Below are 27133 nucleotides of genomic sequence, written 5' to 3'. Positions count from 1 at the left end.
GAGCACAAGGGTTGAGAACACAGGCTCTGGCGTCAGTATTCTGACTTACCACTTACAGCCTACATGGCTGTGTACAAGTTGCTTGGTTAAACCCTAAGCCTGAGCTTCCCCATCTATGAAAAGCAGATACCACCCACCTCACAGAGCAGTCAGGAAGACCAAGTGAAGTGACACATGTACAATGTGAAGCACAGCATTTGGCTATTGGCCCCTATATATTAGTGTGGATCAGTGTCAACCTACTGGGGTGTCCAGTGTCATATGACTGGACTATCCTCTATCCTGCTCCGTATGATACCAATCCCTCAACTGAGAACACAGTTGACATACTGAATAATATTCAGATGATGAAGCTGAATCCAGAAATAACATCGTGGTCAATGTCCTACTCAAAATATGATGCCCCCAGACTAGATAAGGTTGTTCAGACACCTTCAGACCAGCCCAGGGATGACATATTACTGCCTGTTATCTGGTTAGACATCTCCTTTCAAGTGAAAGTGGAATAATCCATTTACTCCATTCATTGAGCACCTGCTATGTCAGGCACCGGGGAACAAAGGCAAACAAGACACAAAATTCAGACTTGAGGAGAGCACAGGCTTCAGGATGAGATGAACAAAAGAGCCTGTTTTAATACAAAGCCATGAGTGCGACATTATGGTATGTGGGAGGGGAGGAGGTAGTAGTGGAACACAGAAATTAACCCAATTTGCAGAGGTGGGGGCTGTCAGAGAGTCCCTGGGAGATGATGATGGCTGAGCAGAGGTTTAAGAAATGAACAGGAGTTGGGGGAAGGGAATGGGAGTGACAGAATCCTAGGCAGAAGGAACACTATTTGCAAAGGCACAGATGTGGGTAACAGCAGGGTGCGGCACATGCCAGGATCTACAAGCAGTTTGGCTTTGTAGGATTTTTAAACAGGAGGGTGAGAAATGGAGGAAATATGCTAGGGCAATAGGATGGAAGCAGAGCAGGGGAATTCCATAGAGAGGGCCTTGGATTTCCTCCTGTGGGTGATGTCAGACATCGCAATGGCACAGATAGTGTTTCAGAAAGATCGCTCTAGTGACTGTGAGGAGGATGAACCCATCAGCAGAGACTGGAGCCAGGGAGACCAGCAAGGGCACCGTGGAGAAAAGATGCTGCTACAAGATCAGTGTTGGTGAGAAGAGAGAAGAGCTAAGCACAAACAAGGAGGCAGAGTTGAGCAGACCTAGGCACTGCCTGGATGTGGGTGGCAAAAAGCAGAAGAGTTGTGGATGGTGTATACATTCTTACTATGGGTAAAAAAGACAGAATTCCGGTAGAAGAAAAGTTGTTTTTATGGTGCAGGTTTGGGGGGAAAAGATGACAAATTCGATTTCTGATATGTAGAATTTGAGGTGTACACAGGATATCGAAGTTGAAATGTCAATCCAAAAACTCAAAGGAGTCATCTGAGTTAGAGATAATGGTTTCAGAGTCAACAGCATTATAAAATCGTGACAGAATGATAAGTGAGAAAAGCAGTGGGCAGAGGAGAGACTCTTAGAAAACACCAATATTCAATAGGGTGGCAGAAGAGGAGGCTGTTAAGAAGACCAAAGCTGCCAAATGCAGTAGAGAAAGATCCACTAAGTTAAGGAATGAAAAGTATATACTGCATTTAACAATTAGGATGTCAAAAGCATGCACAGTGTTTAGCCTTCTTGGTTGCAGACAACTGAATCCACTCAAGTTATTTTAAGCAGAAAGGTATTTATTAGAGGGTATTAGATACATACACAATGCCCAGGAGGCCACAGACACAGGTTTGGCTAGCCAGGAAGAGCAAAAGTAGCCAGGACAAACACCCACCACCTTCACCATAGGACTATTATCAGAAAAGCCCCACTGCCACCACTTCACTCTGCTTAGCACCTGTGACAAGGTACTACAACCTCCTCCAGAGTTGCCCAAGATAAAGAAATGTCTCAGTTGCTGTGCCTACAAGAAGAGCCACTCTTGCCAAGAGCAGCCTCATTCAAGGATGATCTTGCTCCACGCCACCTGAGTGCTCACCTTCAACTTCCAAAAGTCAACTGTTCCATGACCAAGGTCATTCACAAATGAGACTTCTGCCAGTAGCAAAAATCAATAAAAAGAAGATGGAGTCCAAAAAAAGGCAAGAATAATCTTTATTCCTTGGAAACACATTTGTAAAAATGTTATCAATAAGATGAAAAGATTCAGAACACATTTATTTGTATGCAGCACATATACTGAGGATCAGAACAATCTGCTAAAATGGAATACACCTGTAAACAAATATCTTCGGGAGAGTTTATTAGGCGGCCGACTCCACTGTGCAAGGTAAGCAGCTGATACCCTCCTTATGAATAGATTTTTGTGGTAACCAAAAGAGATCAGATTTTAGTCATAAAATATCTCAAAGGATGTCAATACCATTTTTAAAAGGGCTTAAAATGGGGAATATTACAATAACATAAAAAAATGGCAGAAAAATGAATTGGTTTCACAAAAATATTAATGAAAAATATTTCAGGCCTACCTATTAAGGGAAAAACATATTTTGACTCAGGGCTTGAAATGAGGGAAATAAATATTTTGGTACAAGCTTTACCCTAAAAGACAACATATTGATTTCTGGTTCTATAAAAAGACTGGGACAATGCCCATTCTATCCTATTCTACAGAATGCTTTGGCACAACTTCAATAAAACCTTATATGCTTTCATTCGAGCCATAAATGAATCTCAATTGCATGGTGCTTTTCAAAAGAGCGAAGTCTAGGGTAAAAACCAACCCCCCAATTCTGACAGCATGTATTCACAATTATGTCTTCTGAAATTATGCAAGTTAGCAGCACCAATCATTAAGACATTAAAAATTATACTTGAGCAGCAAATTCTATCAGAACGGATGCTATGCAATTTATGATTAGTATAATTGCTAAAATTCAAAGTGGCTAAACTGCTTTAAGATATGAAATTCAAAGTCTCCCTGTATTTATCTAACATCTAATAAGTTACATACTTTATTTAGCTTCTGAAAGGAGTAACCCCCTGTCAAGGAAGGTGGGTACTACAGTTTTCCTTATGAGGAATTTAGTTTGAATTTATGTCCTCAGCCTAAAAAAAATTTTAAATTTTAATAAATCACAGAATTTTAGAGTCAGGACCTTGGAGCTCACTTGGTCCAACCCACTCATTTTAGATGGGGAAAATGAGGACAACCGAGAAGTGACCCGTCCAAGGTCACAAAATGCAGGAGGCTAGACCCTAGCAATCTTGATCCCTGTGACAGTACTATGTGCCAAGCTATCTTCCCAAGCTTTTCTGGCTTTATTTGGTCCCATTAATTAAATAACAAAGAATATCAGATACATAGCAATATGATAAACATAGACTTTTACTCCAATTTTAAAATCATAATATCAAAATGATTCCTGAGCCTTTAACTACCTTCATTTTATTGAGAACGCAGTCGACAGTAAATTATCACTAACTATGGTGGTTTATCTTCCAGTATTTACACGGACACTGAAAACACCTTTCAGAACTACTCCTTAAAGACACTTGTACGAGCACATCCGTGTGACGCCAAGACACTTCTCATGGAATGCAATGAAACCATGATGGTGAATGGAAGTGAGACGCTTCAGTCTGTCAAAGTGCAGTCATGAGTTTATCTCGATACATCATACTCTGCATCCCTCCTAAGTTCTTCTGGTTCTGGTCGTGCACATAATCAAAAGGGCTGTCATCTCCACTGGCCGATGCCTTCCAATGCGACCTGTCATCCTGAACGGATGGTCTGTTGTGTTTGCAGAGTGAATGATTAGTGGGAGAATGGGAGAAAATTCAGAAATGTGAGTAAAACAACACCAACACAAAGGAAATGGACAGGGGGAACCATGAACCACGTAAATGGGGATGGCTTACAAATGGAAATGAATGGATTTTCACTAGTTAGTATTTTAAAAATGCAGCTCATCTATCAACTTCCAAGTAGAACAAAGTTCTGTACATGGCTGAGTCATCATTTCTCAAAGAGGGTCTGGTGGATAAGTCAGTCTGGGGAAAGTACTACAGGACTTCGGCAGAGCTTTTATCATGCTAATGTGCACTGTAAATGCCTCAGGCAGCACTTGCCAAAAGTGTTTGGATAGCTTGATGAGAGACAGAATGCTGGGCCCCACCCGGAGCCAGATTCAGGTGGTGGTGGTGGGAGAGGCTGGGAACTTGCAGTAACAAGCTCCCAGGTGATGCCGAGCCCCCCACCCCATCCCCATGGTGGAGCCCCCAAGAGAGGAGCTGTCTGCAGCTTTCCTCAGAATCCCCACCATGAAAAGCAGGGCTAGGTCATGCCTCTGAAAGAAGCCAATATGATAAAGGAGGCAGTGATAAGTACAAACTTTGTAAAAGCAATGTTAATAAAAATAGCGCTGCTATAAATCTCTTCCATTTCTCTTGCCTGGAAAAAAACCTACCTTTGAATGATCCCTCCATGAATCTAATTGGCTTTAAAAAGTTACATGAATATCAAGTGTTTATAATAAAATCACCCTGTTGTGTTACAGGATCCCCGACAAACTTTTATTTGCCTTGCTCTGAGCAGATTTATTTCCTTCACTCCATTCCCCATACATTTTTCAAAGAGTACAAGGCTAGCAACCTCACCTTTATGCAAGCTGAATTCACCAACTCTTGTTTCTGAAATAGCTTCACACATAAACACCAATTAAGACTGATCTAAAATTCAAATCTTAAAGGAACGTTTGCTTTCACAATGCTAGCTTTAAAAAAACTTTCAAGCCCAGCTATAAACACAGTACAGCAGATGCCAGTTGGCTCAGGAAGGATTATGGTAGGTTAGGGCCAAGGTCAGCAAACGACAACCCAATCCCACTGTTTGTTTATTTGTAAAGCAGTTTTATTGAAACACAGCCACAGCCTCTCATTTATGGATCGTCTATGGCTGTTTCTGAGCTAAAATGGCAGAGCTGAGTAGCTGTGACAGCGACCACAAAGCCAAAAATAATGACTATCTGGCCCTGTACAGAAAAAGTTTACTGACCCCTGGGTTTAGAAGATCCATTGCCACAAAAAGCAAACTTCCCCTCCATCCCTGAGGGAAAAAAATCCTTAAACCACACAACAAAAATCCCAAAGGTTTAGTCACATTTTAAGTAAATGAATTCTCAAGACAGAAAATGTTACTTCGAAATTTTAAGTAACATCTCGAATACAAAACCAAACCAAAAATATCTGAGGTTAGAATAAGGTTTTTAAAAAATCAATTCTTTTTTATTTTTTATTGCACAAAGCATACCCCTTTAGTAAGTTCCCCACTCGTCACTAGCTTCCTTTGCTCTGCGAATCATTCATCTCTGCAGTGACAATGCAACCCTTAAGGAGTTATGTCAGACGCAGACCTTCAATTCATAACTAACTGGAATCTGAACTTTCCTGGAGAAAAAGGAGGGCTTTCGAAGGCACAGCTTCTGTGAGCTCCAGCACTTACCTGACATTTGGAGAGTGAGGATGCCATCGGGGCTGGCTGGGGTGGATATTAGGATGATACTGAGGCTAGAAATAAAATACCAAACTTGATTATTTGACGACCTTTTAATTTCAATGGTCTTTATATTCACTGTCTCTTTTCCTGGGGCCTGGGGTGGGGTGGGGGGGATGAATAGAAAGGCTGTAACTAAACCCTGGCTGGGAGTTGGGCATTTCCCAGGATCATCGGGTTTCCCCCACTGACAAAGGTTGGGAAGCTGCCCTCGGAAGGAAGGGGACAGCATCTGCCTTGAAAGAGGCCATCCAGAGTGTCCAAGAGACGCTGAATTCATCTCTCCCAAGGGAGCAGGCGGAAGGTGCCAGAAAGATGGGGAGAGTGGGAGGCAATTTCCCTCTTCAGAAACGATTTTTGTCACTGCTGAAAATGACGATGACCACGTGGAACAGTTACATCTGCACACAGACAAGGACAGGATGGGGACGCTGAATAAGGCGGCAGGGCTGTGGGTGAAAATTTTTTCTTTCTCCCTTGGTTTAAGCAATAAAAATAATTTTCTAAAATGTAATCCCAAACAAAATACCAAAACAAAGAAAAATCCAGCCAGAGCACTTATTATCCTGATAAAACTAGAAGAAGAGAGGGAGGGAGAAAAGAAGAGGAGGAAAGGAAGGAAGGAAGCTGCCCATTTTAAGATGAGAAAACAGACCGAGGACTCTCAAAAGGACCAGAGTGAATGACACCTGCCAGGCAGCAGGTGCCCGTCCACTCTGGCCTGCAGAGGGCAGCGGTCCTAGACGTTGCCAGGAGTCACGGAGCTTCTTCCCCAGGCTAAACTTTCCACAGGACACATTCAGCCCTCCTGACATTTACACCACTACAGTCTTGCCACCATTACTCTTTTAATGATTTCTTCCCCTCCTTCTCTCTCTCCCACGGCTTTGGCTAACAAGCAAAAGCCGGCTCTCCGGTATAGAAAATTCTCAGCAATTCTGCTCATTCAATTTTCATGGACCTGAGATGCCCTTCCTGCCTACTCCGTATTCCAGTGGCCTTTCCTTTCTCCTTCAAAGGTGTCTGTCGAGAAGCTGAGTCTGCAGCCCCCGCAAAGGACATGCTGCAGGAAAAAGGAGACAGTCCTCCCAGCAGAGTGTGAGTGCTGACCACAGCATTAGCACCTCCGGGGTGCAGTCTCTCCACATTTCTCTCTTTTAAGGGATACAGAAACCGCCAGAGTTCAGACGATTTGCCCAAAGCCAAACTATTCCAGGTGTCTTAATCACACAGATCCCAAACAAGGTTCCACTCACTGGGTCTTCAACAAAAGACAACTGCACCTCTGTTCTGTTCTCTGGCTTCAAACACAATCAAATCAGACACACCAGAGAGCACTGGCAACCTTATCCACAGACCTGGAAAAAGGAGATTCCAGACCCTTCCTCAGTCTCCTGTGGTAGTTTTTTTTTTTTTTAACATTCTCAACTGTCAAGAGTATTTGAACGTTAACCCAGGTGGTTCTCAACTGGTGTAGTCATGAAAAAGGAAGCTAAACATCCTGTAGTTCCAGGGACACTCCCAAACAATGAAGAACTGTCCCTCCCCAAATGCCAGTGGTGTCCTGAGAACACGGCGATCCACCCTCTGCAGTTGGCTGACCTTGCTGTGCTCAGAATGAGATAAATGCTGCAACACCATCCTCCCGAAAAGCCCTCGTGGCACTGAGGCCAGGTCGCCTCTCAGGACGTCCTTTCCCCAGTCTCCTCCCAAACCCTGACAGCAACAGAGGACCTCTACGACCAGCAAAGGCGCAAGGGACCAGTGGTTGCCAAAGATGCTGAGAGGACAATGTCTTGGTAACAGTTTCTGTAGATTTGATTTCAACAATCGCCTCGATGTTCACTCTAAGCAGAGAACGCGCGGTGAGAACACACCTGACAGCCTGGTGGGGCAGGGGCCGCACTAAGCTGCTACGCTTCGTTTTTATTTTTTCTCTCCCTCAAGCACCGCACTCGAATCACCCATCAACCACGTTTCCCTTCCCCTACAACATTCCAGTTACTCACAACTGAAAATCCCTCAACAAAAACCAACCTGTGAATAAGAAGATTCAAGCACCCAAGGCAGGCAAGGAGAGCAGGAACCGGACTTCTCCCCTACCAAGTTCAAAGTGCTTGTAACTTGTTGTTCCCTCACACTTGCAAGTCATTTCCAGGTTCTGCACACTGGGAATGTGATTTCATGTATGGAAATCAATTATCACGATATTCTTCTGAGACATAATTTGGAAACCTCACAAGGATGTACACTGGGATCTCACCCCCATCTAAGGAATTAGTATCTACACTAATGAAAGACCAAGAAAGGGGATATGTTAGAATAAGGCTCCAAAGTGAAATCGTTTATGGAATAGCTTCATTGCTTGTGACATTCAAATCCAGACTGATGACAGGGCACAGAAAACCCGGGACAGTAGTATCCCTCGGGCAGTCACACCCACCCAGGACAAGAGGTGGCCCCAAGTAAGAAGTCAATAGACATGGATGCTGCTTCTAAGCACAAATGACCACCTAGGAAGTGAGGTACACATCACCAATCCAGGGTCCCCCGCCCAGCTGCTCCTTAGAACCCACTGTAGGAGCTCTGAGGCTGTCCCGGTGCCCAGATCCTACCCCTAGAGTTTCTGCTTCAATCTTTCATGGGTGAGACCCAAGCACTGGTTGTTTTTTTAAAGCTGGCCAGATGGTTTTAATGTGCAGCAGGACTGAGAACCACTGGTGCCGGAGGCTTCCAATCGGGATCAGAGCAGGCACTGTGGAGGAGGTGGCTTCTGAGCTGGTCTTTGAGAGACGTTTTAATGTCCTGACAGGAGGCAAAGGACTTGCGGGCAGACAAGCACAGGCAAAGGGAACAGTGGGAAGAAACGATGGGGCAACAATTATGTAATTCCCCACGAGCTGAACATATGGTGTGTGCTGGGGAGCGGTGAGAAGTTGGAGCCAGGTAGCAGAAGGCTGTGAATGGCCAGAGAGAGGGACGTGCTTGATCTGGGCTGGGCTGTAGACCACACCTTCCATGCTACTGAGTCCAGGTGGACGGGCAGGTGAGAAGTCTGGTTGGCCAGACTGGAAGAGCAGAACACCAGCCACCGAAACGTACCTGTGCTCCTTCTAGGTGATGCGCCTAGCACAGTGCTTTACAAAGTGGGTTCCAGAAACTACTGGTCCATTGATGTTAATGGGTTCACCACCACCCTTCCCAAAAAAAGGGAGGGGGGAAAGGCTAGTTCTTTAATGGGGGGCGGGGGGACCAAGATGCAAATGATTTGGGGAAACACTGGATTAAAAAAACAAAACACATGTCTTTCTTGTACGATTTCCCAGTACTTTACGCTCCAATGGGCACTGTAAAATCCAAGAAGGGGATGAAGGACGCAACATTTCCCAAACACTTGACCAAAACATCCTTTCCTGGAGGCACGTCTCAAGGGACTCGTGTTCCCTAGGCCTAGAACACACTTTGACACAAAGCTGCCTCATTTGAACGCCACTAAGAGGTTGTGTCTGCCCACTCAGAAACTTAAACATATGTCCTGACACTTGACAAGGTTAAGAGAAATAGGCAGTTCAGACGGCCAAGAAGCAGCAGGGCCCAGGAGGAAAGCGTTCCCCTCTTATTATTTTCTCAGAAAACACATACTGTTATTATTTCCTCAATATCTGATTTTAAATATAATGTCTACTCACTATGGAAAATCTAGAAACTTTAAGAAAACCTTTAAAAGCAGTATCTTACCTGGTAATTATGGACTTCAGGATTTGTTTTAGAGCTAAAAAAGAAAAGAAAAAAACTGTAACAGGTGGCAATAATAATAACAGGCATTATTATTCATTTATTTAATAATCGTGAACTACTGCTATATGCTACCTGCTCCATTAGGAGCTTTCACATACTATTTCTTTTTGGTTACTGGCTCCTTAAACAAACATATAACCAGGGAAACCACAAATAGCAACTTTCATTTGTCACTTTAGAGCTCACAAATAGAAACAAGTAGGTAATATTCCAGAATGCAGCCTGGATGTCCTATTTTGGTGGCAAAAAGGAGGTTCTTTCAGTTGGGCACGTAAGTCATTTCAGGCCTGCCCTGGCATTGCTGGGTGGCCCCATGGTACCAGGAAGCTCTAAGGATGCTCAGAGATCTTTCCAGATGGAGGGAGAGTCACCAGCCACTTCTGAGCACCTACCACTGGGCACTGGACCCCTTGCCATTAAAAATGCCACCGATGATCTGCCCACCACTCTGGAGTGTTCATTCCTGATGAGGCCTACACTGGAAACTTCACGTCTGTTATTATTTAATCCACACAACAAGGCTATGAGGTCAACAAATGTTACCACCTCGTTTTAGAGATAAAGGAACAGTTGCCTAACAGAGAATTAGGAAACTCGCTCAGGGTCACCCAGCTAGTCTGTGGCAGAGCCAGGGCTGGAAGCCACATGTGCTTACTCCCAAAGCCTATCTTCCTTCCTTCTGCTAAACCAATGCAGTGCTCAGAGGGCCCGAGAAAAGGTCAGGGCTCCTCGTGCATGATCCTATTTTGATGGAATCTTAACTATAACTACTCTGGTTTAAAAAAAAAAAAAAACGGATGCAGCAGGTTGGTATAAAATACAATGTGTTTAAAATGCAAACTCAACATCTGCCAGAAAAACCACAAACATGGCACAATCATCGGGCAACCCTTGTTGCTAGAGTGGTGTGCTTGAAATCAAGGGTTACTGTTCGCTTCTCCGACTCTGAGAGGGAAACGTATCATTATCGATGTTGTTCGGGGTCTAAATGGCTCCATGTTCCAGTTTTCAGAGAGGCCAGCGACAGAGCTAGGCTCGGGGCCAGATCACCTTCTGCCGGATTCCATCAGGTAGGTTAAGTGTTCCGTGAGGTGCTATTTTTCTGGTAGCACCTCGGCAGCCCAGGGCACAATTTCATCCATGGCTCCCATAGCAATCCTACTCACCCCGGGATCCCATAGGCTGTGAAGAGCAATTGAACAGCTGCGAACAGCAGTTATTAGCTCATTTGTTCCTAAAGGGTATATTTACCAGGGCTTTTGTGTGTGTGTGTGCGTGCAGATTTTTTCTTTAGTTTGTTTTGGTTCCTAATACATAATCTCCACTAGATGCTAAGAGGAAAATGTAATTTTATTAGGGAAAAACAAACAAACAAACAAAACAATCACCTCCTTAAAGAGCAAAGGAAAGAAATGCTGTAACTTACAAGCCCCTGAGCATTAAAAGCGAGACACCCTGACAGGCTAAGAAAGATACAGATGCTTTTTAGCCCACAACCTGCCAGGAGGAGCCTAGAAACAGGGCAAACCTGCAGACCTGCAGCCAAACCATGCAAGAGCACCGCAGCCTCCTCCCACCCTTAGGGGCTGGGGCACTCGGGCAGTACAGGACCAGAGCCCCGCCATTGCATGCTGATAACGACACCCAGGTAGGTGCAAGCGGCAAACCAGCACTGCAAGTACATTTGGAATCACAGACTCGAGGCTGGGTTTCCAGCCATGTGATAAGAGAGGCTGGCTGTGTTTTCTAGAACCCTGAGTTCCTTGACGATGCCTTGGAGCTACCCTGGCTGGGGAAGAGGCAGATGAGCAGACAGGCACTGACCCCTCCCCTCCACCTCGGGTCCATGCAGACGTAGCTCTGCTTTTGTCTTTCCTGTATGTTGGGCTTTTATGTCAGGTTTCTTCTGGAGGGTGAAAATCAGAGGGTAAGAAAGTTTGGGAGAACATTGATCTAGTCAAACCTCTTTGTTTGCAAAAATGAAAAAGGAGGCCCAGAAAGGGGAAGGCCTAAGGCCCCAGAGCTGGGGTAGAGCAAAGCTGGTGCTAGGAAGGAAGTCTCCAGATGCCTCAGCTGGGACTTCCGTCACGTTCTGCCAACTGTCCTGGGAGCACATGGCACGGTCAAGCTGTGGCCATCTCAAAGGCCACCCTCCCTAGCTGCCCCGAGACCTGAGCCTGGGATGACAGAGAGGCTGGAGTTTAGACCAAGGGTCAGAACAACTATAGCCTGTGGTTCTCTCACGACAGCTCATCCACCTAACAAGTCAAAAGTCATGTAAGAAAGACAGTTATTTCAGAGGGAGAAAGAGAGGTATATACCAGGTAGACTCACCTGGGGAGCTTTAAAAAATAGGTATCTGGGTTCCACCCGAGAGACTCAGCCAATGAGCCTGGGGTGTGACCTGGCTGAGGGGGATGTTTCAGGTAAGTAGAGCTCACCAGGTAAATATATCAGGCAAGATCCACAACACCTGCGCTAGGGAAGCAGCCATCAAACTATATCCCACGGGTCAAATCTGGCCCACCAGTGTCTGTGAGTAAAGTCTTACTGGTGTCCACTCACATTCGTTCATTTACACACCAACTGCGGCTGCTTTAGCACGACAGCAGCAGAGCTGGGTAGCTGTGAGCGAGACAGCAGAGCCTGCAAAGCCCAAATGTTAACTATCTGGCCCTTTGCAGGGAAAGTCCGCTGACTCTTGCGCTGGAGATGTTCCATCTTGGGATAACCTCTTTTTCCTGCAGGAATTTCACTATAGGTGTTTAATGTCTTCTACAACGTACGACTGTAAAACCTGCACATCACTGAGCAAATCCAGCATCTGCTCTCGTCTCGCTTCTGCTCACGAGCACGGCCCTGCCCTCCCGTCACTGCCTGGCACACCATTGGCACAGCGAGCTGGGCACGTGCTCTCACCTTCACCACCCCAGTTACAATAAACAGCACGCAGCTACTCCAACAAAGCAGCTGTGTTTAAAAAAAGAAAACAGTCTTAAAACTTTCTATTGTGTACTTATTGAAAGCCAAGAGGGTGGTACAGCCAGGCAGTAGGAAAAGGGGGAAAAATGATTAGGTGATTCACGTTCTGATTTCATTGTATTAAGGCAAAAGTCGGCTGGGCACGGCGGCTCACGCATGTAATTCTAGCACTCTGGGAGGCCGAGGCAGGATTGCTTGAGCCCAGGAGTTGGAGACCAGCCTGAGCAAGAGCAAGACCCCATCTCTACTAAAAATAGAAAAATCAGCCACGCATCCTGGCATGCACCTATAGTCCCAGCTACTTGGGAGGCTGAGGCAGGAGGATCGCTTGAACCCAGGAGTTTGAGGTTGCAGTGAGCTATGACTGTGCACTGCATTCCACCCAGGGAGACAGAGCAAGACTTTGTCTAAAACAAACAAACAAACAAAGGGTGAAAGTCAGCACTGCAAATAAATACAATAATTAGAGAGGAGAGCTGTACTTCGGAGTCTGGGGGAGGGAGGAGAGACTTACCAGAGCTGAGCTGCTATCACCGGGTTGCTTGCTTTAAAGGAAAAACAGAAAGTTATGTCATTCTGGAGAACTTTATAAGTTTCACAATACAATGACAGGCAATGACCAGAATAGAGACGTCTGTGATCATCACGGTTCCACCCCGACCCAGGCGGATCTGCGCTGTGGCTACTTCTGCTTTCCTGAGGGAGAGTCAAGTGCCCCTCCCGCCAATTCACTCAGGAACCATCCCGCGAACAGGTTCCCAGGGCCAGGCACACTGGGAGGCAGAGACAAAGACACAGCCCCTGCTCTCGAGGAGCTTGAGACAGAGAAGCGTGTGAAAGGAAAAACAGCATCAGGTGATGAAGGATGAAATACAAGCATGAATCTGGACCGAGGACCTTGGGCAGGTGCGAGAGCGAGTCCGTGTGGAAGGGGACCGGGATAAGGCAGAGCTTATTCATCTATACTCCATTTTGTTTTAAAAAGTGGCAGAGAAAAATCATTAAAGGCTTCACGAAGAAGATGCTAGAACTCTGGCTGGAAAAAAAGTGTCAGAAAAAAAAAGGAGAAAAAAGAAGACAGAGACCAGGAAGGAAAGTGGAGGAACACGACAGAACCTGGGAGACCTCTAAAGCCATCTGCTGGGGTCAAGCCATGTGACGCCCACTCCCCCGCTGTGAAAGCCACGCCGGGGGTCTTTCCCTTCGTGCCTGCTCATGCCTGTAGGGACAGGGAGCTCACTGCTGTCTGGAGGTAGCTCTTTTGATCTTTGGACAATTCTTCCTCACACAGGGCTATTTCTGGATGACTCTGTCCCAGGGGACTACACACACAAGCACAAACCTCCTCACGGAGAAGCAGCCCTGGGAACAGAGGGAGTTCTCGCCCCTCCCTCCCTCTTTCCCTCGGTGCTGCAATCACCCTTCATCAACCCCTCACCCTTCCCTGGACACACTCCCAACCTCTGGCCTTTCTGGAAGGTGAGGCCCTATTTCCTGGGCTGTGGGCATTTTCCTTCACTAACGTGGCTAAGAATTTCAGGCTGTCACGCTACTGCACTGGTGGTTCATAAAGGTAGGTTACAGATTCTGGAAGAGAGCAGGTAGGGGTACCAGGCCCCTGGGAGGCCCACTGAGTCCTGAGCTGTGCAAGGGAAACGTGTGGAGTAGCCACTACCAGCAAACCACATATAGAAAGCGCGGGGTGGCCCAGAGTACAGAGAGGCCTTGCTGTAAGACAGCAAACAGTTTCCTGCTAACTGGGCGTCCTGCATGGAGAAGCAATCCAGTGCAAAGAGAGAAGAGCTATGAGGTGGGACTTGGAGGCTTGGTCCAACAGAAATGAGGCCAGCCTGCTCTTGCACTGGCCGAGCTGCCACCGAGCCCCAGGCCTCATACGGTAAATGGCAGACAAGGCTTGGGGAGCTACGGAAAGGGGGAGGGGGCCGGCATTCTGGGGCCTGGCTCAATTTAAGGATGAGGTGTGTTTGCACTGACAGTGGGAACTGAGCCAAATATCTACAAGTTCTGCATCTACTTGTACATGGTCAGAATTCTGCTTAGCGGGAGCCTAGTGTCCCAAGATGGTGGGGAGAAGGGACTGAGTTTCCTTTCAAGACACAGTATCTTGTATAGGCAAGAAAGGTGCTTCCCTATGATACTCCTGAGGTCCCAGGGCTTGGTCCCAGGTCTAAAAGCAGCACACAGAAGAAATATGGGAAAGGAGAAACCAATGAGCACATCCAAAGGGGAAAGACTTATGACAGAGGGTGGCAGAAGTGGCCTGACCCCATTAAGAGACACCCCTGGGACTTTTCTCCAAAGCTCTAGAGTGGAGCAGAACCACATGCAGTTTCTCCACAAGTTGCTTAACCAAGCTCTTTGGAGCTTAAGTGACTAAACCGTAACGTACAGCACCCAGGCAGAATGAAACACACACAACCTTTGAACGTCGAATGTCTCCGGGACGGATAACGTTTACTCGGCTTCCTCTCAAAGGTGCTGGTCCTTCGTAACCTGGTGCCGTGTGTAGCTTGATATTCTGTCCGCCCACTGGAAAGCAAATATTTTATGGCATGTTACCAATACCAAATCTCAGTACATTATGTGTATTTGAAAGTACACATTCATTTCCAAGAGCTCAGTTACATTTCAACTTAGCTTGAAGTCGTTTGGTAAAGACACACTAAGTTCAGTCTTCCATTTGGAAATAAAACCTCCTTTGCCAAATCCAGGCTATATTATAGGGGCAGATATTTCCTCCAAAGGACAATATCTGCAATTTAGGTACCAGCCTAAATTGGCTGCACAAATCAAGCAGGTCTGAGTACCTGGAACATTTGATTAAGAGAACATTGATTTGCACATAAAATAACCTTTCATGGAACACACAGCGTAGACATTTCACTCATCTTTTAAAAGGCTGTTATCAATGCCCACTTAACTAAACCTTGGCTTTCCTTGCTATGCCAAGGGAAACATTACTTATTTCACCAAGGCTTTCTGGGTTTCAACCAATGTGACACCCAGCGGTAGCTTCCAGGAGGCATACTGGTTTCGTCTGATCTACCCACGACTGCTTCACTCCAGTTGCTCTTGGTTTATGATTTATGAGATGGAAGCAGCCACTTGCCACCTGCTCTAAGTGACTCCAAGGGGCAACCTCATCTCCAAACTTCCCTTCCCTTCTTAAACTTCTGGAAGAGCACAAAAGAGTGTGGTCTGGGCCAAATCCCAGGGTGGTTTTTTTCCCAGGAGGCAAAAGCCTGCCTTGGCCAAACACCCTGCCCGTCCTTCCCGCCTCATTCCACCTCAAATAAACATTGTGTCTCTGCTAACCTCCGCAGTTCTCACATTTTCCATTCTCCCGCAGAACCCCGTGATTTGGTTCTTTCTCAAAAACGACTTCATCTTTTTCCCCCCACTTGGAGCATTGAAAAACACATTCAAACAAAATAATTCTTTAAACAGAAGTACACGGCCATTTCCTTGCACAGTAGATAAATTCGAAATGAGCAAATCTTTTGGCATTTTAAATAGAGTTCAGGGACATGCCATGTGTGGGTAGAGGTTATGAAACCATGTGAAGTTTTAGATCTTGTAACTGCGATTCTCAGACCTGTAAATGTGCCTCAAAAACCAACCCTTGTCTTACACATACACACACGTGCACACCTATCGATTCTGACTGCAAAGGTCTCAGATCAGATCACTTATCCTCACTTTTAACAAGCACCCAGGGAGTTTTCACGCACTTTGAGAAACATGGTCTTAGAATCATAAGCAAAAATACACGAGAATAAGCCCTGTCTCTCTTCAGGCTCTTTTCAGGTTCAAATATTTACTGAACCTACCCTGGGTCTCTTACACACACACACACACACACACACACACATCTGCTTTCATTCTGAATGGTCCCAAATTTCTTGAAGTTGCCATGTGAAGGGCAATACAGTAGCAGTTAGAAATTTAAGAGCCATACTGCCTGGGGTTGAACCTCAGCTCTACCACTTACTGGCTTTGTAAAGTATGTCACCTTGGGCAGCTTATGTAATGCCCCGGGCCCTAGTTTCCCTATCTATAAAATGGGGATAATCAACCTACCTTCTATGAAGAGTTCTAGCGCAGTGCTGTCCAACAGAACTTTCTACAATGATGCTTTGCCCTACGTCTGCACTGCCCAATGTAGTAGCCACTACCCTCATGTGGCTCCTGAGCACTTGAAATGTGGCTAGTGAGATGGAAGAAACACATTTAAAAATTCATTTAATATTCACTCACTACAATAGCCACATGTGGCTAGCAGCCGCTGTAGTGGACAGCAGAGCTCTGGCTAAATGTCAGCTACTAACAAGTTTGTTATTATTAGTTCCATTTTATCAATGAGGATATGGAGCTTTAGTGACTTGCCTTAATAAAGAAGTGGGGATGGGACAAACAACCCACATCTCTGGACTCAAATCCACTGCCCCATTCACCAAAAAAAAAAAAAAAAAAAAAAATCACAGTTGCCCTTCTTTGAAACACATGACTCAGGTTGCAGAAAGAGGCTCCTCACCTGAATCTGAAGCGGGAGCCCAGCCTGATGAAGTCGGACCTACTGGATTTGCTGTTCCCTGGCGTCCGCAGTCGGAAGAACGCATGATGCTCAACTGCACACTTCCACAGGTGCTTGCAGGTCCTGGCACTGTCCAACCGGAACACAAACGTGTGCTCTTGCTCACGTCCCTGCAAGGGGAAGCACGGGGTCCTTGTTTGGGCATCTGTCCCATCGATGGAAGATTATTCACAGCCGGGGGGAACACGGGAGCAAGGCCTACCTGATCATCGTCCTCAACCACCACGAGTGTCAGTTTGCTCTTTTTAAAATCCATTTTGGTAATTTTAGGCCTGGTCAGAGAGAAAGCATTTTAAAAGCACAGCCTGCAATAAAACGATCTACACATCAAACAGCAGTTTCCTTTCTACTTTTTAAGCTTAGATCGACTCAAAAGAAATCATTCATTCACACGTGATTATCCAGAAGTGCCAGTGCAACTGCCACACCCCCACAACCACAACAGCACGGTGCGCTTGTACAACGACTCTGGGTGTTGCAGATACCCCTCAATAATCATCCACCACATAGAATTCCACCACAAAGTAGGAAAAGACATTTTTAATATTAGACAAAACTAAATTACCAAAAGAATAAGCCTATTTTGTTAGCTCCTTCAAAGATTAATATGCCTGTCGGCGTCAGTCCCAGAGAATATTCACAGCCATCTCTTCCCTACAAACAAACGAAGTGACAGTCGGTAGAGGGTTCTAACAGGTCGTCACAGAGCAGAAAGCAAAAACAGTTTCCTCACAAGTTACTTTGTTTGTATACTGTTTATACATCTTGCAGTAACAGCAAAACCGAATTACTTAAAAACGCACACAGTTCTTACCCTGACAACGTGCATGTCTACCCCATACATTTCCAGCCACTTCGCTTTATTCAGATAGGAGAGTTCCGCCTGGGCAGGGCTCTTTCCCCTTAGAAAAATCAATGGAAATACATGTAAACTGCGACTCGGTACACCCACAGGATTCTGAAGGGTACGGCCACGCTACGGAACTTTATATAGCAATTAAAACAATGAGGGATGTTGGATTATAGTAATATACAAAGATCTCCAATAATACTGTTAATAGAATAGAAAGATCACAGAACAGTATTTATGATCATTTAAGGAAACAAGACGATATTGTTTCGTGTCGATATGTATATGTGAATGCAAAGGGAAGAGGCTTGAAGAATACACAACAGACCGCCAACAATGGCTTCCTGCAGGGAGGAGAGTGGGTGTGTATTTGTGTGAGTAGGGTGGGGCAGGGCGACTACAGCCACACACTTCTGTGTTGTTACAGTGTTACACAGTGAGAATGCAAGAATGCCATCTTTCATTAAAAAATTCGTAGGAGCTTTTCAGAATGACTAAGGGACAAGGAAGCCATGCTAATTTCCAGAGTTCAAGAGTGACTTGCAACAGGCATTGTTTTGGGAAGAGGAGATGGGAGCAGGGAAAGGTTAACATCTGGGAAATCACTAAGAGACAGAGGTAGCAGTCCAAGCACAAAAGTGGCGACTGCAAGGGGAATGGAGGGAAAAACCAAAGGGATAGACGACTGAGCTGGACTTGGGCGTGATAACCAAATTTCCTGAAATGTAACAACACGTGGTCTCAAAAGTGTGTGTTACTATACAATGCAGTGTATTTCTAAAATGTTTGCTCCAGAAGGTTCAGGCCCTGGAGTCATCAGAGACACAGGTGTGTGGGAGTATGTTGGGGCAGCATCTCCTCCATATCCACACCTGGCGTGTGGACGGGATGGCCGTGACACCCCTGGCCATGACAAGCAAATCAGAACCAGGCTCTGTATTTCAGAGACACAAAAGGAGTATGGTTTGGTTCTTGTTGCACGCCTCTCAAAAGAGAGATGACATGTGGGCCTTTGGAGGAATAAGACGGAAGCAGAGGAAAGAAGTTAAGAGTTGGAGCTGCAGTTTTACAGTCACCAATAGAGCAATTCTACTGGTGGGTAAAGGAGTCTGACAAATGCTTATATATCACAAAATAAGTAAATATATCACAATGCTAGACAGTAGCATCAAGGTACCTGCACTCTTTCCATCTCTGGAAGATATCAAATTCCATTGCTTCTGTCTGATTTGGAATGAACCGAAACTCAGACACAAGCTCTGGTGTGTGTTCTGGAAGCTCGCACTCCCCAAGCTCTGCTGCAAGTTTCATAAAAGGGAGGAAAACAGGAGACATTGAATGCTTTCAGTTATTGCTGCAACCAGGTCCAAAGGCATTTTGCATGATTATAAAACACAGGTACCCCCTAATGTCTCTCTCTCTCCTTCCAGGAGGATTTGCCATTTGATAGCCATATATATACTCGAAATCCCCAAGAAGCATTCTAATGCCCTCCCCTTCAGGTGATACACCATCGTCCTTAGTTATTACTATCTTTCTCCCCACTGTTTCTCCCACCCAGGGAGGCCCCAATTACATTTTCCCCCATGAAGTGGTAGAACCCTGAATTTGCAATAAAAGGCAATTGCAGGGAATGAGGACCTGCCTAGAAACATCCATTTAACAAGGCTCTCGTTAAGGGTAGGTCAGAGCAGCACTTCAGGGGCCGCAGTGCTGGAGAGGATGGATCAAGAATTCTGTACATGCAGAACCCAGGGGGGAAATATGGAAGGAGGGAGGGAGGAGGGGGGAGAGAGGAAGGGAGTCAGGGAGGAGGGGTGAGGGCTGCGGGAGCAACTGCGGCAGAGCCTGGGAGGGAGACGGTTGTGCAGCAGCCACATGCGTGAGCAACTCCAGCAAAAAGCCCAAATGGCACCACGTGGCCCTTGCTCTAGCCAAGTCCCCCAGAGAATGGAGGGCCAGAGGACACGGGGCACCTCCCTTCAGGGCACGGACGAGAAAACCCATTCTCCCCATGCCCACCCTGCAGCTCAGGAGGCAGACTCCAGAATGAACAGGAACCTCCATAGATGCGTCTCATACCAGGCTACACCACAGACCAACAGCACGGACAGCCCCTGGGAGCTCGCTCGACACACAGAATCTCAGGCCCCGCCCCAGACCTACTCGAGCAAGACCTGTCGTTTAACAAGATGCCCAGGTGATTGGCAGGCAGGTTTGTCAGGAAAGCACCGATCTACAACAGTGGTTTTGCACTTCAGCGTGCATTCAAACCACCCGGTGGGCTCCTTAAAACATGCGTCTGGGCCCCACCCCCAGAGTCTCTGATTCCGTAGGTCTGGAATGAGGCCTGAAAAAGTGCAGTTCTAACAAGTTCCCAGGTGGTGATGCTCTGGGAAACACACTGTGATAATCTCTGCCTCGCACATCAAACCCCACCAACTGACCAAGGCAGGACCGCCTGGGCACCTCCAGTGACAGCCACTTGCTATGCACCCAGCACCCCTTTTCGCCACCCCATGAGGGCCATGCTGGGCCTGGCAGGGGCTTCTATCTATTCCAGTCCCACAGCCCATTTTCAGGAGAGGAACTCCAGCTGGCTTGCAGGAGTAGATAAAACATCCCTGTCTACGTGGAGGAAGCAGTAACAGCAAACTCAGAGGGACAGCGGGAGAACTGTACAAGATAATGTCAGACACAGAGTGGGGACCTGGAGAATGTCTCATCTGGTGGCAGCCCCTAGCCTACACCTGCAACTCTGAATTGGACTGTAGCCCCCAGACCAAGGCCAGGTGGTCTGGGGCAGGGCGTACAGAGGCATGGTACCTTGCACAAAGGCACAAACGCAGACTCTGTTCTGGAAATAACACTTGCTCAGAAAAGACGGGGGCTGGGCTCCCAAGGTCAGAGGCCACCACTGACCTCTGTCCAAGAGGTCACTCTGAAGTAGGGACCTGGCAAGGCCAGAAGGGCAGTCTGGTCTGGGAAGAGATTCCCTGGATATGATCCACCCTTCCCCTGCACCCAGGGGCCAAAGTGAGACAACAGAATCCTGCATGAAGCAGTGTTTCTGGACAAGACAGGCTTAACTGTGCCTAACACAGCAAATCTCAGCAACTGACCAAGCACTGGAGGAAGGACAGACAATGACAAGCTTCCCCAGTGTGTTCAGACTGGGCAAGGGCGCTGGCGTCCCATCTCACCATTATTGGACTTAAACAGGCCTGAATGATGCCTGGTACACCCATTCTGAGGTAGCATGCCTGCCTTCCAGGAATCTGCTGGAAAAACTTGACACACCACTCAGGCTGCACCCTCTGCAGCCAGGCCCCAGCTCCAGGGAGGCTGTGGGAGGTGTGGAAACAGCTCAGACACAGAAGGGTTGGAATCCCAGCTCTACTATATGCTATCTGTGTGGCCTTGGGCAAGTCACTTAACATCTCTGGTGCCTTATCTGTAAAATGGGCATTGTTAAAAGCAGGAAACAAGACCACAGGCATGTAATAAATGACCTTCCTATTCATCATCCTCCCTTTTCCTTTTTTTCTTTTACCTGGATTTTCAAATCTACTGCAAATTTAGCTCCCCAAAGAGTACAGCATCCCTGCAGGGCCACTGTATCACCACTCGGGAGGCACCATTAATCCAAGGACAACCACAGCAAGACATGTCTGCAAGGCTCAGACAAGAGAGACACACCCTTCACTCTACTTAAACCTGCAGACACTCTAGTGATCCTTAGCGTCTGGGGCAAGCTGGCTTGGACGTGGCTGAAGGGAAAGCAGGCTGAAGCACTTGGCGGATAGGATGGGGAGGAGGCACAAAGTGACAGTGTCACAGGAGCTTCCCCCTGTGTGTCTGTTTTCTAAGCCTTTTTATTTCTATTTGACATAACAATTGCATCTTAAATGACACTGATGCTGTGGATAATTTCTCCAAGAAAGGCTCTGGGATGGCTGGCTTTATTCTTGTCTGCCTCGGCTCTGGGGCAAGGTTCTGGTTCTACCAGAGCTGGACTTGGGGCACCACACAGGGATTGGGATGGTGATCTGTGTGCTTCATCTTCTCATCACTTAGGACAACACACAAGCTCGCAATATTGTGCCCACGGGTGGCCTCAGGAGGAAAACTTTCCAGTGGATTAACGGCCCCAGGTCTGACATGGATGCTCTCATCTAACTATACTGTGACACCTCCTGCTGGGCCACCAAGCCTGAGGGTGTGACCTCTGGCAGCTGAGGAACTCCAGGGTGGATGAAGGCTACCTGCTGAGTTGGTGAACTCTGTACCTGGCCAGGGTAGAGAGGCCTCCGCCATTGTTCCCCAAGCCACGCATGTCCTATGGCACTTACCATAGGACTGTCCTACCAGAGAAACATGGCTATGAAGCACTGGGCATTATATTTGGCACAGATGGCTACAGATGACATTATTGTCACCTCCACTGCCAGTGGCTTCAGACCACACGGGAGGCTCCCCCTTTAATCCAAGTCCTTGGGGATCTCTCCAACTTCATTCATTCAATTCACTCTGCACTTACTGAGCAGCTACTATACGCCAAGCCCCATTAGATAATAAGAATTTAAAGGTGACTGAGAAATGAAAGCATGGGGTAATGGGAGTATCCTGCAGCCATTAAAAACCATCTTTTTTTTTTTTTTTTTTTTTTTTTTTTGAGACAGAGTCTCACTCTGATGCCCTGGCTAGAGTGCCACAGTGTCAGCCTAGCTCACAGCAACCTCAAACTCCTGGGTTTAAGCAATTCTACTGCCTCAGTCTCCCAAGTAGTTGGGACTACAGGCAAGTGCCACCATGCCTAGCTAATTTTTATATATATATATATATATATATATATATATATATATATATTAGCTGTCCAAATCATTTCTTTCTATTTTTAGTAGAGACGGGGTCTTGCTCTTGCTCAGGCTGGTCTCAAATTCCTGACCTCGAGTGATCCTCCTGCCTCGGCCTCCCAGAGTGCTAGGATTACAGGCATAAAACCATCTTTATGAGTGCAAATACAACAAAACACATATACTACAAACACCAAGTAAAAATATAATATAAAAATTAGCTTATGACTCTACTCAGTATTACATTTTTAAAAATCCACTCAAAACTCCTAGGTTGAAACTCTGGTTGTCTGTGGGTGGCAGGACAGTGGGTTCCTTCCTTCCTTCTACTTGCCAGGTTGTTGTGCTCTTGTCTTGATAGTCTGTAGCAAGTGTGTACTAATTCTATAATTTGAAGACACTTTTCAGATCAACTTTCAAAAATTGGTAAAACACAAAAGTGGGAAGCCGAATCTTATGGTGTTTATAAATAATTACTAGTTGTGAATGAATAATTCACAATCCAACATCATAATTCATAATCCAACAGAAACTGATGTACACACTGGTAAACGAGTGCACAGCTTATGTCTACCTCATGTATCAATGACATCCGGATGTGCAGTCACACATTAGTATTCTCATAATTAATGCTAGAGGCTTTAGCTAGTGTTTTCTATGCATTTTCAACTACAATCCACCAGGGCATCACATGGATAAACAGCCAATGTTGACGATCGTGCAGGCAAACCTCTTACCATGCAGTTCCCACCCACATGCTAACGATCCCCCCATCAATGTTTTTAGCCTGACCTCCCTGAACTAGCCAGAATCAGATACCCAAGAACCTGCTGGAGCTTCTGACACCTCTCAGCCAAGAGGCCCCACGCAGACTGTCTCCTCCGCAGGAGCCCAACTCTTCTAACCACTCACCACTGCCAGCACCCACCCTCGGAAGCAGCCTGTGAGTCATCTCGGACTCCTCTCCTCTCCCAACACCCAAACCTCATCACCAAGTCCTTCTCCCTGCGCTGCCAATGCTGTTTCTTGGTGGCAGGGGTGCGGGGGAGTGTTAAGGACAGTCCCCACCCTAATCAGTTTCCCTGTCCCTCTATTATCGCAGCACCTCCTCACTGTGCTCACAAGCCCCAGTCTGGGTCCTGTTCCAATCCCTTCTCCCCATAAACCAGCCTGGCCTTTCTAAAGCACACATCTGGCCAGGCCTGCCTCCGTCTTGACAGCCTTCCAACGCGGCATTGCTGACCACATGATATTCATGATCTTTAAGTGGGGTCCGGGGTCATCCACCCATCCATCTTCTTGAACTTCACCCTGCAACACCACTCAATTGCTCCTACCTCTCCGCACTTTGGTTTTGCGCCCTGGTTCTTTGATTCACTGTCCTCTCGTCATCCCCACACAGGCCTTCCCCTCCCAAGCCTCCTGCACATCTCTGTTCCCCAGGGAACCACACTGTATTCTATGTCTACCTTCCTCACTGGACTGCAAGCTACTTGGGGACAGAGACTGTGTCATATTCATTAATAGCCCTAAAGTGAACACTGGGCCTGGTGCACAGGAGACACTCGTTTGTTGAAAAGAAAAGCAGTAACATTAAAATGCTAATTACTACTAAAGATTAACGTACCTTGTAGACAGAGAGCAGCTAACTCCACCGCTGTTTCATAGGGGCATTTCAGTCTTGAAAAAAAAGAAAAAAAATTAATTCTAAATAGGAACTTAAGTACTTATAACCATACAAAATGTCATTAAAATCATTTTTCAAAAGGCAGTGATATTTAGATAGTGATTTTTGCTGTCTACATTAAGGAATGCAAACAAGCTCACTAACACTACAAATTTCCCAAAGTCACTTCTCATCATATAGCAAAATAACTCAGTCTAGGTATAGTTTCTATCAACCATGTAGGCAATTTTACTGAATTTGGTAAGAATAGAGAAGTTTAGAAAACAGAATGAAAATCATCCCTCTGCCTTATTATTTATAAACTAATTTTAAATTTATTTTATCTTGATATAGTACATGCATCTTTTAAAGCTGTCTTCAATCTTTCTTAAAACACAAGGTCATAGTGTTAAAAATAAACACAGACACCATATCTAATGCTGCCAGGACAGCTGGATACACTCAGAATTCTAATAAGTATAACCGGAGGCAAAGCCATAGAAGAGTACTACTGCAAACCCTGTGATCTCATTCATACTTAATATTTCAAATTTAGCTAGAAAAATAATAATGACATCCATTGGTATAGCACTTCATAGTTTTCAAAGCCTTTTCACATATATTATCCCTTTTGGCCAATGCATCGAGTTTGCAAACTCCTAGGATGCGTGTTGCCAGCCCCCCTCGCCCCCACTCTCCCATTTTACAGATGAGGAACTGCATGTTGAAGGGTCATGCCCAAGGTCATCCCACATGGGTAGGAGGCACTGCTGACACTAGAACGTCATTCTGCTTTGAAGTACAGTAAATCAGGCTGAAGTGCAGGTAAACTGCAAAGTACTGTACAAATGCAAGGTGTTGCCATTAATATTTTTCCAAACTGAAGACAATTTCTAGAGTTACAAGGCCTTTAGTATGAGGAGCACAGTATGGAAAGAGAGAGAGAAAGAAAGAGAAACATATTAAAAAAAAATACACACACTCATAATACACACACCAACCAAAGATCTGTATTGCATGGCTGAATAAGGCAAATGTATACACTGTACAATCTTCTTGTTCTATGGAGTACGTTCCACGGAGATTTTTATAGCACAGATTCTATTGAGAGTTTGCAAATTCGGAAATTACATTTTAAATTTCCTTCAGATTATATTCAAAATCAGAATGTATTCTTGTCAACATCAGGAGTTGCTTTTTAGACTTAATACAGCCTTAGTTTTTCACGTAATAGGAAATTCAATACATATGCTGAAAAATGACACAATTATAAAAGCTATGACTGTTGAAATCTCCTTTCTTTAAAATAAATTAATATTGCATGCGAAATCAACCACTTCAGTGCCAATGTCTCTCGTGCTCAACAAGCATTGTGTGTAGCCAGAGGCCTCGTATTTAAAAACCATTTTTAAGGGGGAGAGAAGGAAGTGAGATGAGATGTCTAAACCTCTATCGGAATCAGAACACAATCTCTGTACATTACTTAAATGCAGATGGTGATGAATGAGACTTTTTGACTGTGCAAATACTTGTAAGTGTATACATACTAATAATGTATCTTGCTTGCAAATACAACAAAAGCCATTATGAATGGGACAGTGATGTGATCAGGGAGAGAGTTATTCCCAAATACACATCACTTAAGATATTAAATGCTCTTGGAAATGCTTCAAGCCATATAGTAATCATTTAAAATAGGATGATAATGACAGTGATACAAGTATTAGACTCACTTTACAATGCCTGGTGCACTTTTTTTTGAATTTTGAAAAGGGAACAAGGGTAAAAGAGTTAAAACAGTGAATTATTTTGAAATATACTATGATCTATCCCGGGTTAAGAGTTAGAACAAAAACATACTTACTTTCCAGAAAGAATGTCATGCCTGAGTTGTAAAACAAACAGGTACCTGACAAACATATACAAAAGTCAACAGAAGGCAACTCCTTCCCAGCCACTTCCAATCCCCAACTTCCCGGCACAAATCCCACCCCACCCACAGCATGGAATTGTGCATTGTAAAAAGGGAGTCCAAACCAAATGAGAACTTTGGTGGAAGCATCTCCTCTTGGGTTTCCAGGAAGGCACCCCAGAACCTAGCTAGGAAGGCAGGTGCGTGTGGGGAATTTGCAAGATACTTGGAGCATGGAACATGGAACACTGTATGATCCAGTGACGGCCTCCACAACCCCTCGGTGCTCGAGAAGAGAGCCGAACACAACACACAGAGTGCAGCACACAAGCATGCAACACGTCCACCGAGACAGGCATCAGGGGAGCCACTGGGTTTGGCTCTCAGCCAGTGCCACCAGCCCACTCTAGATTGGCTGCAGCTGATTGTAACAAAAAGTTTGCAGCTGACTGTAGTCAGCAACTGCTTGAGGCTTTTTTTCCTGATGCAGTTTAGCTGCAGACGCTGTCTTTTAAAAAACAAAATAGGCACATGCACACGCACACATACACACAAAACAAGGAAAATCCTGGAATCGGACTGCAACCAGTTACAGGGGAACAAAAAATGGGAAGAGGCAGCAAATAACACCAGTGGGGTTTACTTAGATAAAAAATAAATGTCTTGGCTTAAACAAGAGTGGGTTTTTGTTGTTGTTGTTGTTGTTTCAACCAGGAGCATGTGGGCATTGGAACCACTTACGGTGCTTTGTAAAAACCAAAGCTGCCCGTGCTCTACTCCATCCCTACACAGTCAGACTCTCACATGCAAGACTGACTCCCAGGAATCTGATTTGTTCAAAAGCTTCCCGGGTGTTTCTGATTCGTGCAACCCAGGTGAAAAACCACTGGCTTTG

At 45.7% G+C, this 27133-nt stretch overlaps 1 protein-coding gene across 3 annotated transcripts in view; it reads right to left on the bottom strand.

Moving 5' to 3' along the window:
• EPB41L4B (erythrocyte membrane protein band 4.1 like 4B) overlaps positions 1 to 27133 on the bottom strand; it is a 131870-nt gene that overhangs the window by 58647 nt on the left and 46090 nt on the right. For 2 of the 3 annotated variants that reach the window (XM_045562540.1, XM_045562539.1), the window contains exons 5-15: positions 26191 to 26235; positions 24288 to 24340; positions 18982 to 19102; positions 17769 to 17856; positions 17520 to 17608; positions 17157 to 17226; positions 16895 to 17064; positions 14780 to 14889; positions 12854 to 12884; positions 9298 to 9331; positions 5509 to 5573 (exon numbers count right to left, since the gene is read on the bottom strand). In XM_045562540.1, the coding sequence (XP_045418496.1) occupies positions 5509 to 5573; positions 9298 to 9331; positions 12854 to 12884; positions 14780 to 14889; positions 16895 to 17064; positions 17157 to 17226; positions 17520 to 17608; positions 17769 to 17856; positions 18982 to 19102; positions 24288 to 24340; positions 26191 to 26235 (876 nt within the window). Of the gene's footprint in view, positions 1 to 2141; positions 3799 to 5508; positions 5574 to 9297; positions 9332 to 12853; positions 12885 to 14779; positions 14890 to 16894; positions 17065 to 17156; positions 17227 to 17519; positions 17609 to 17768; positions 17857 to 18981; positions 19103 to 24287; positions 24341 to 26190; positions 26236 to 27133 lie in introns of those variants that run through there. The other variant, XM_045562541.1, reaches the window with a different exon arrangement.

The sequence above is a fragment of the Lemur catta genome, chromosome 10 (assembly GCF_020740605.2).
Source record: "Lemur catta isolate mLemCat1 chromosome 10, mLemCat1.pri, whole genome shotgun sequence".
NCBI classification, from domain to species: Eukaryota; Metazoa; Chordata; class Mammalia; order Primates; family Lemuridae; genus Lemur; species Lemur catta.
Note: the sequence above shows the minus strand (reverse complement) of the source record. Positions and strands in the feature narration are given on the sequence as shown.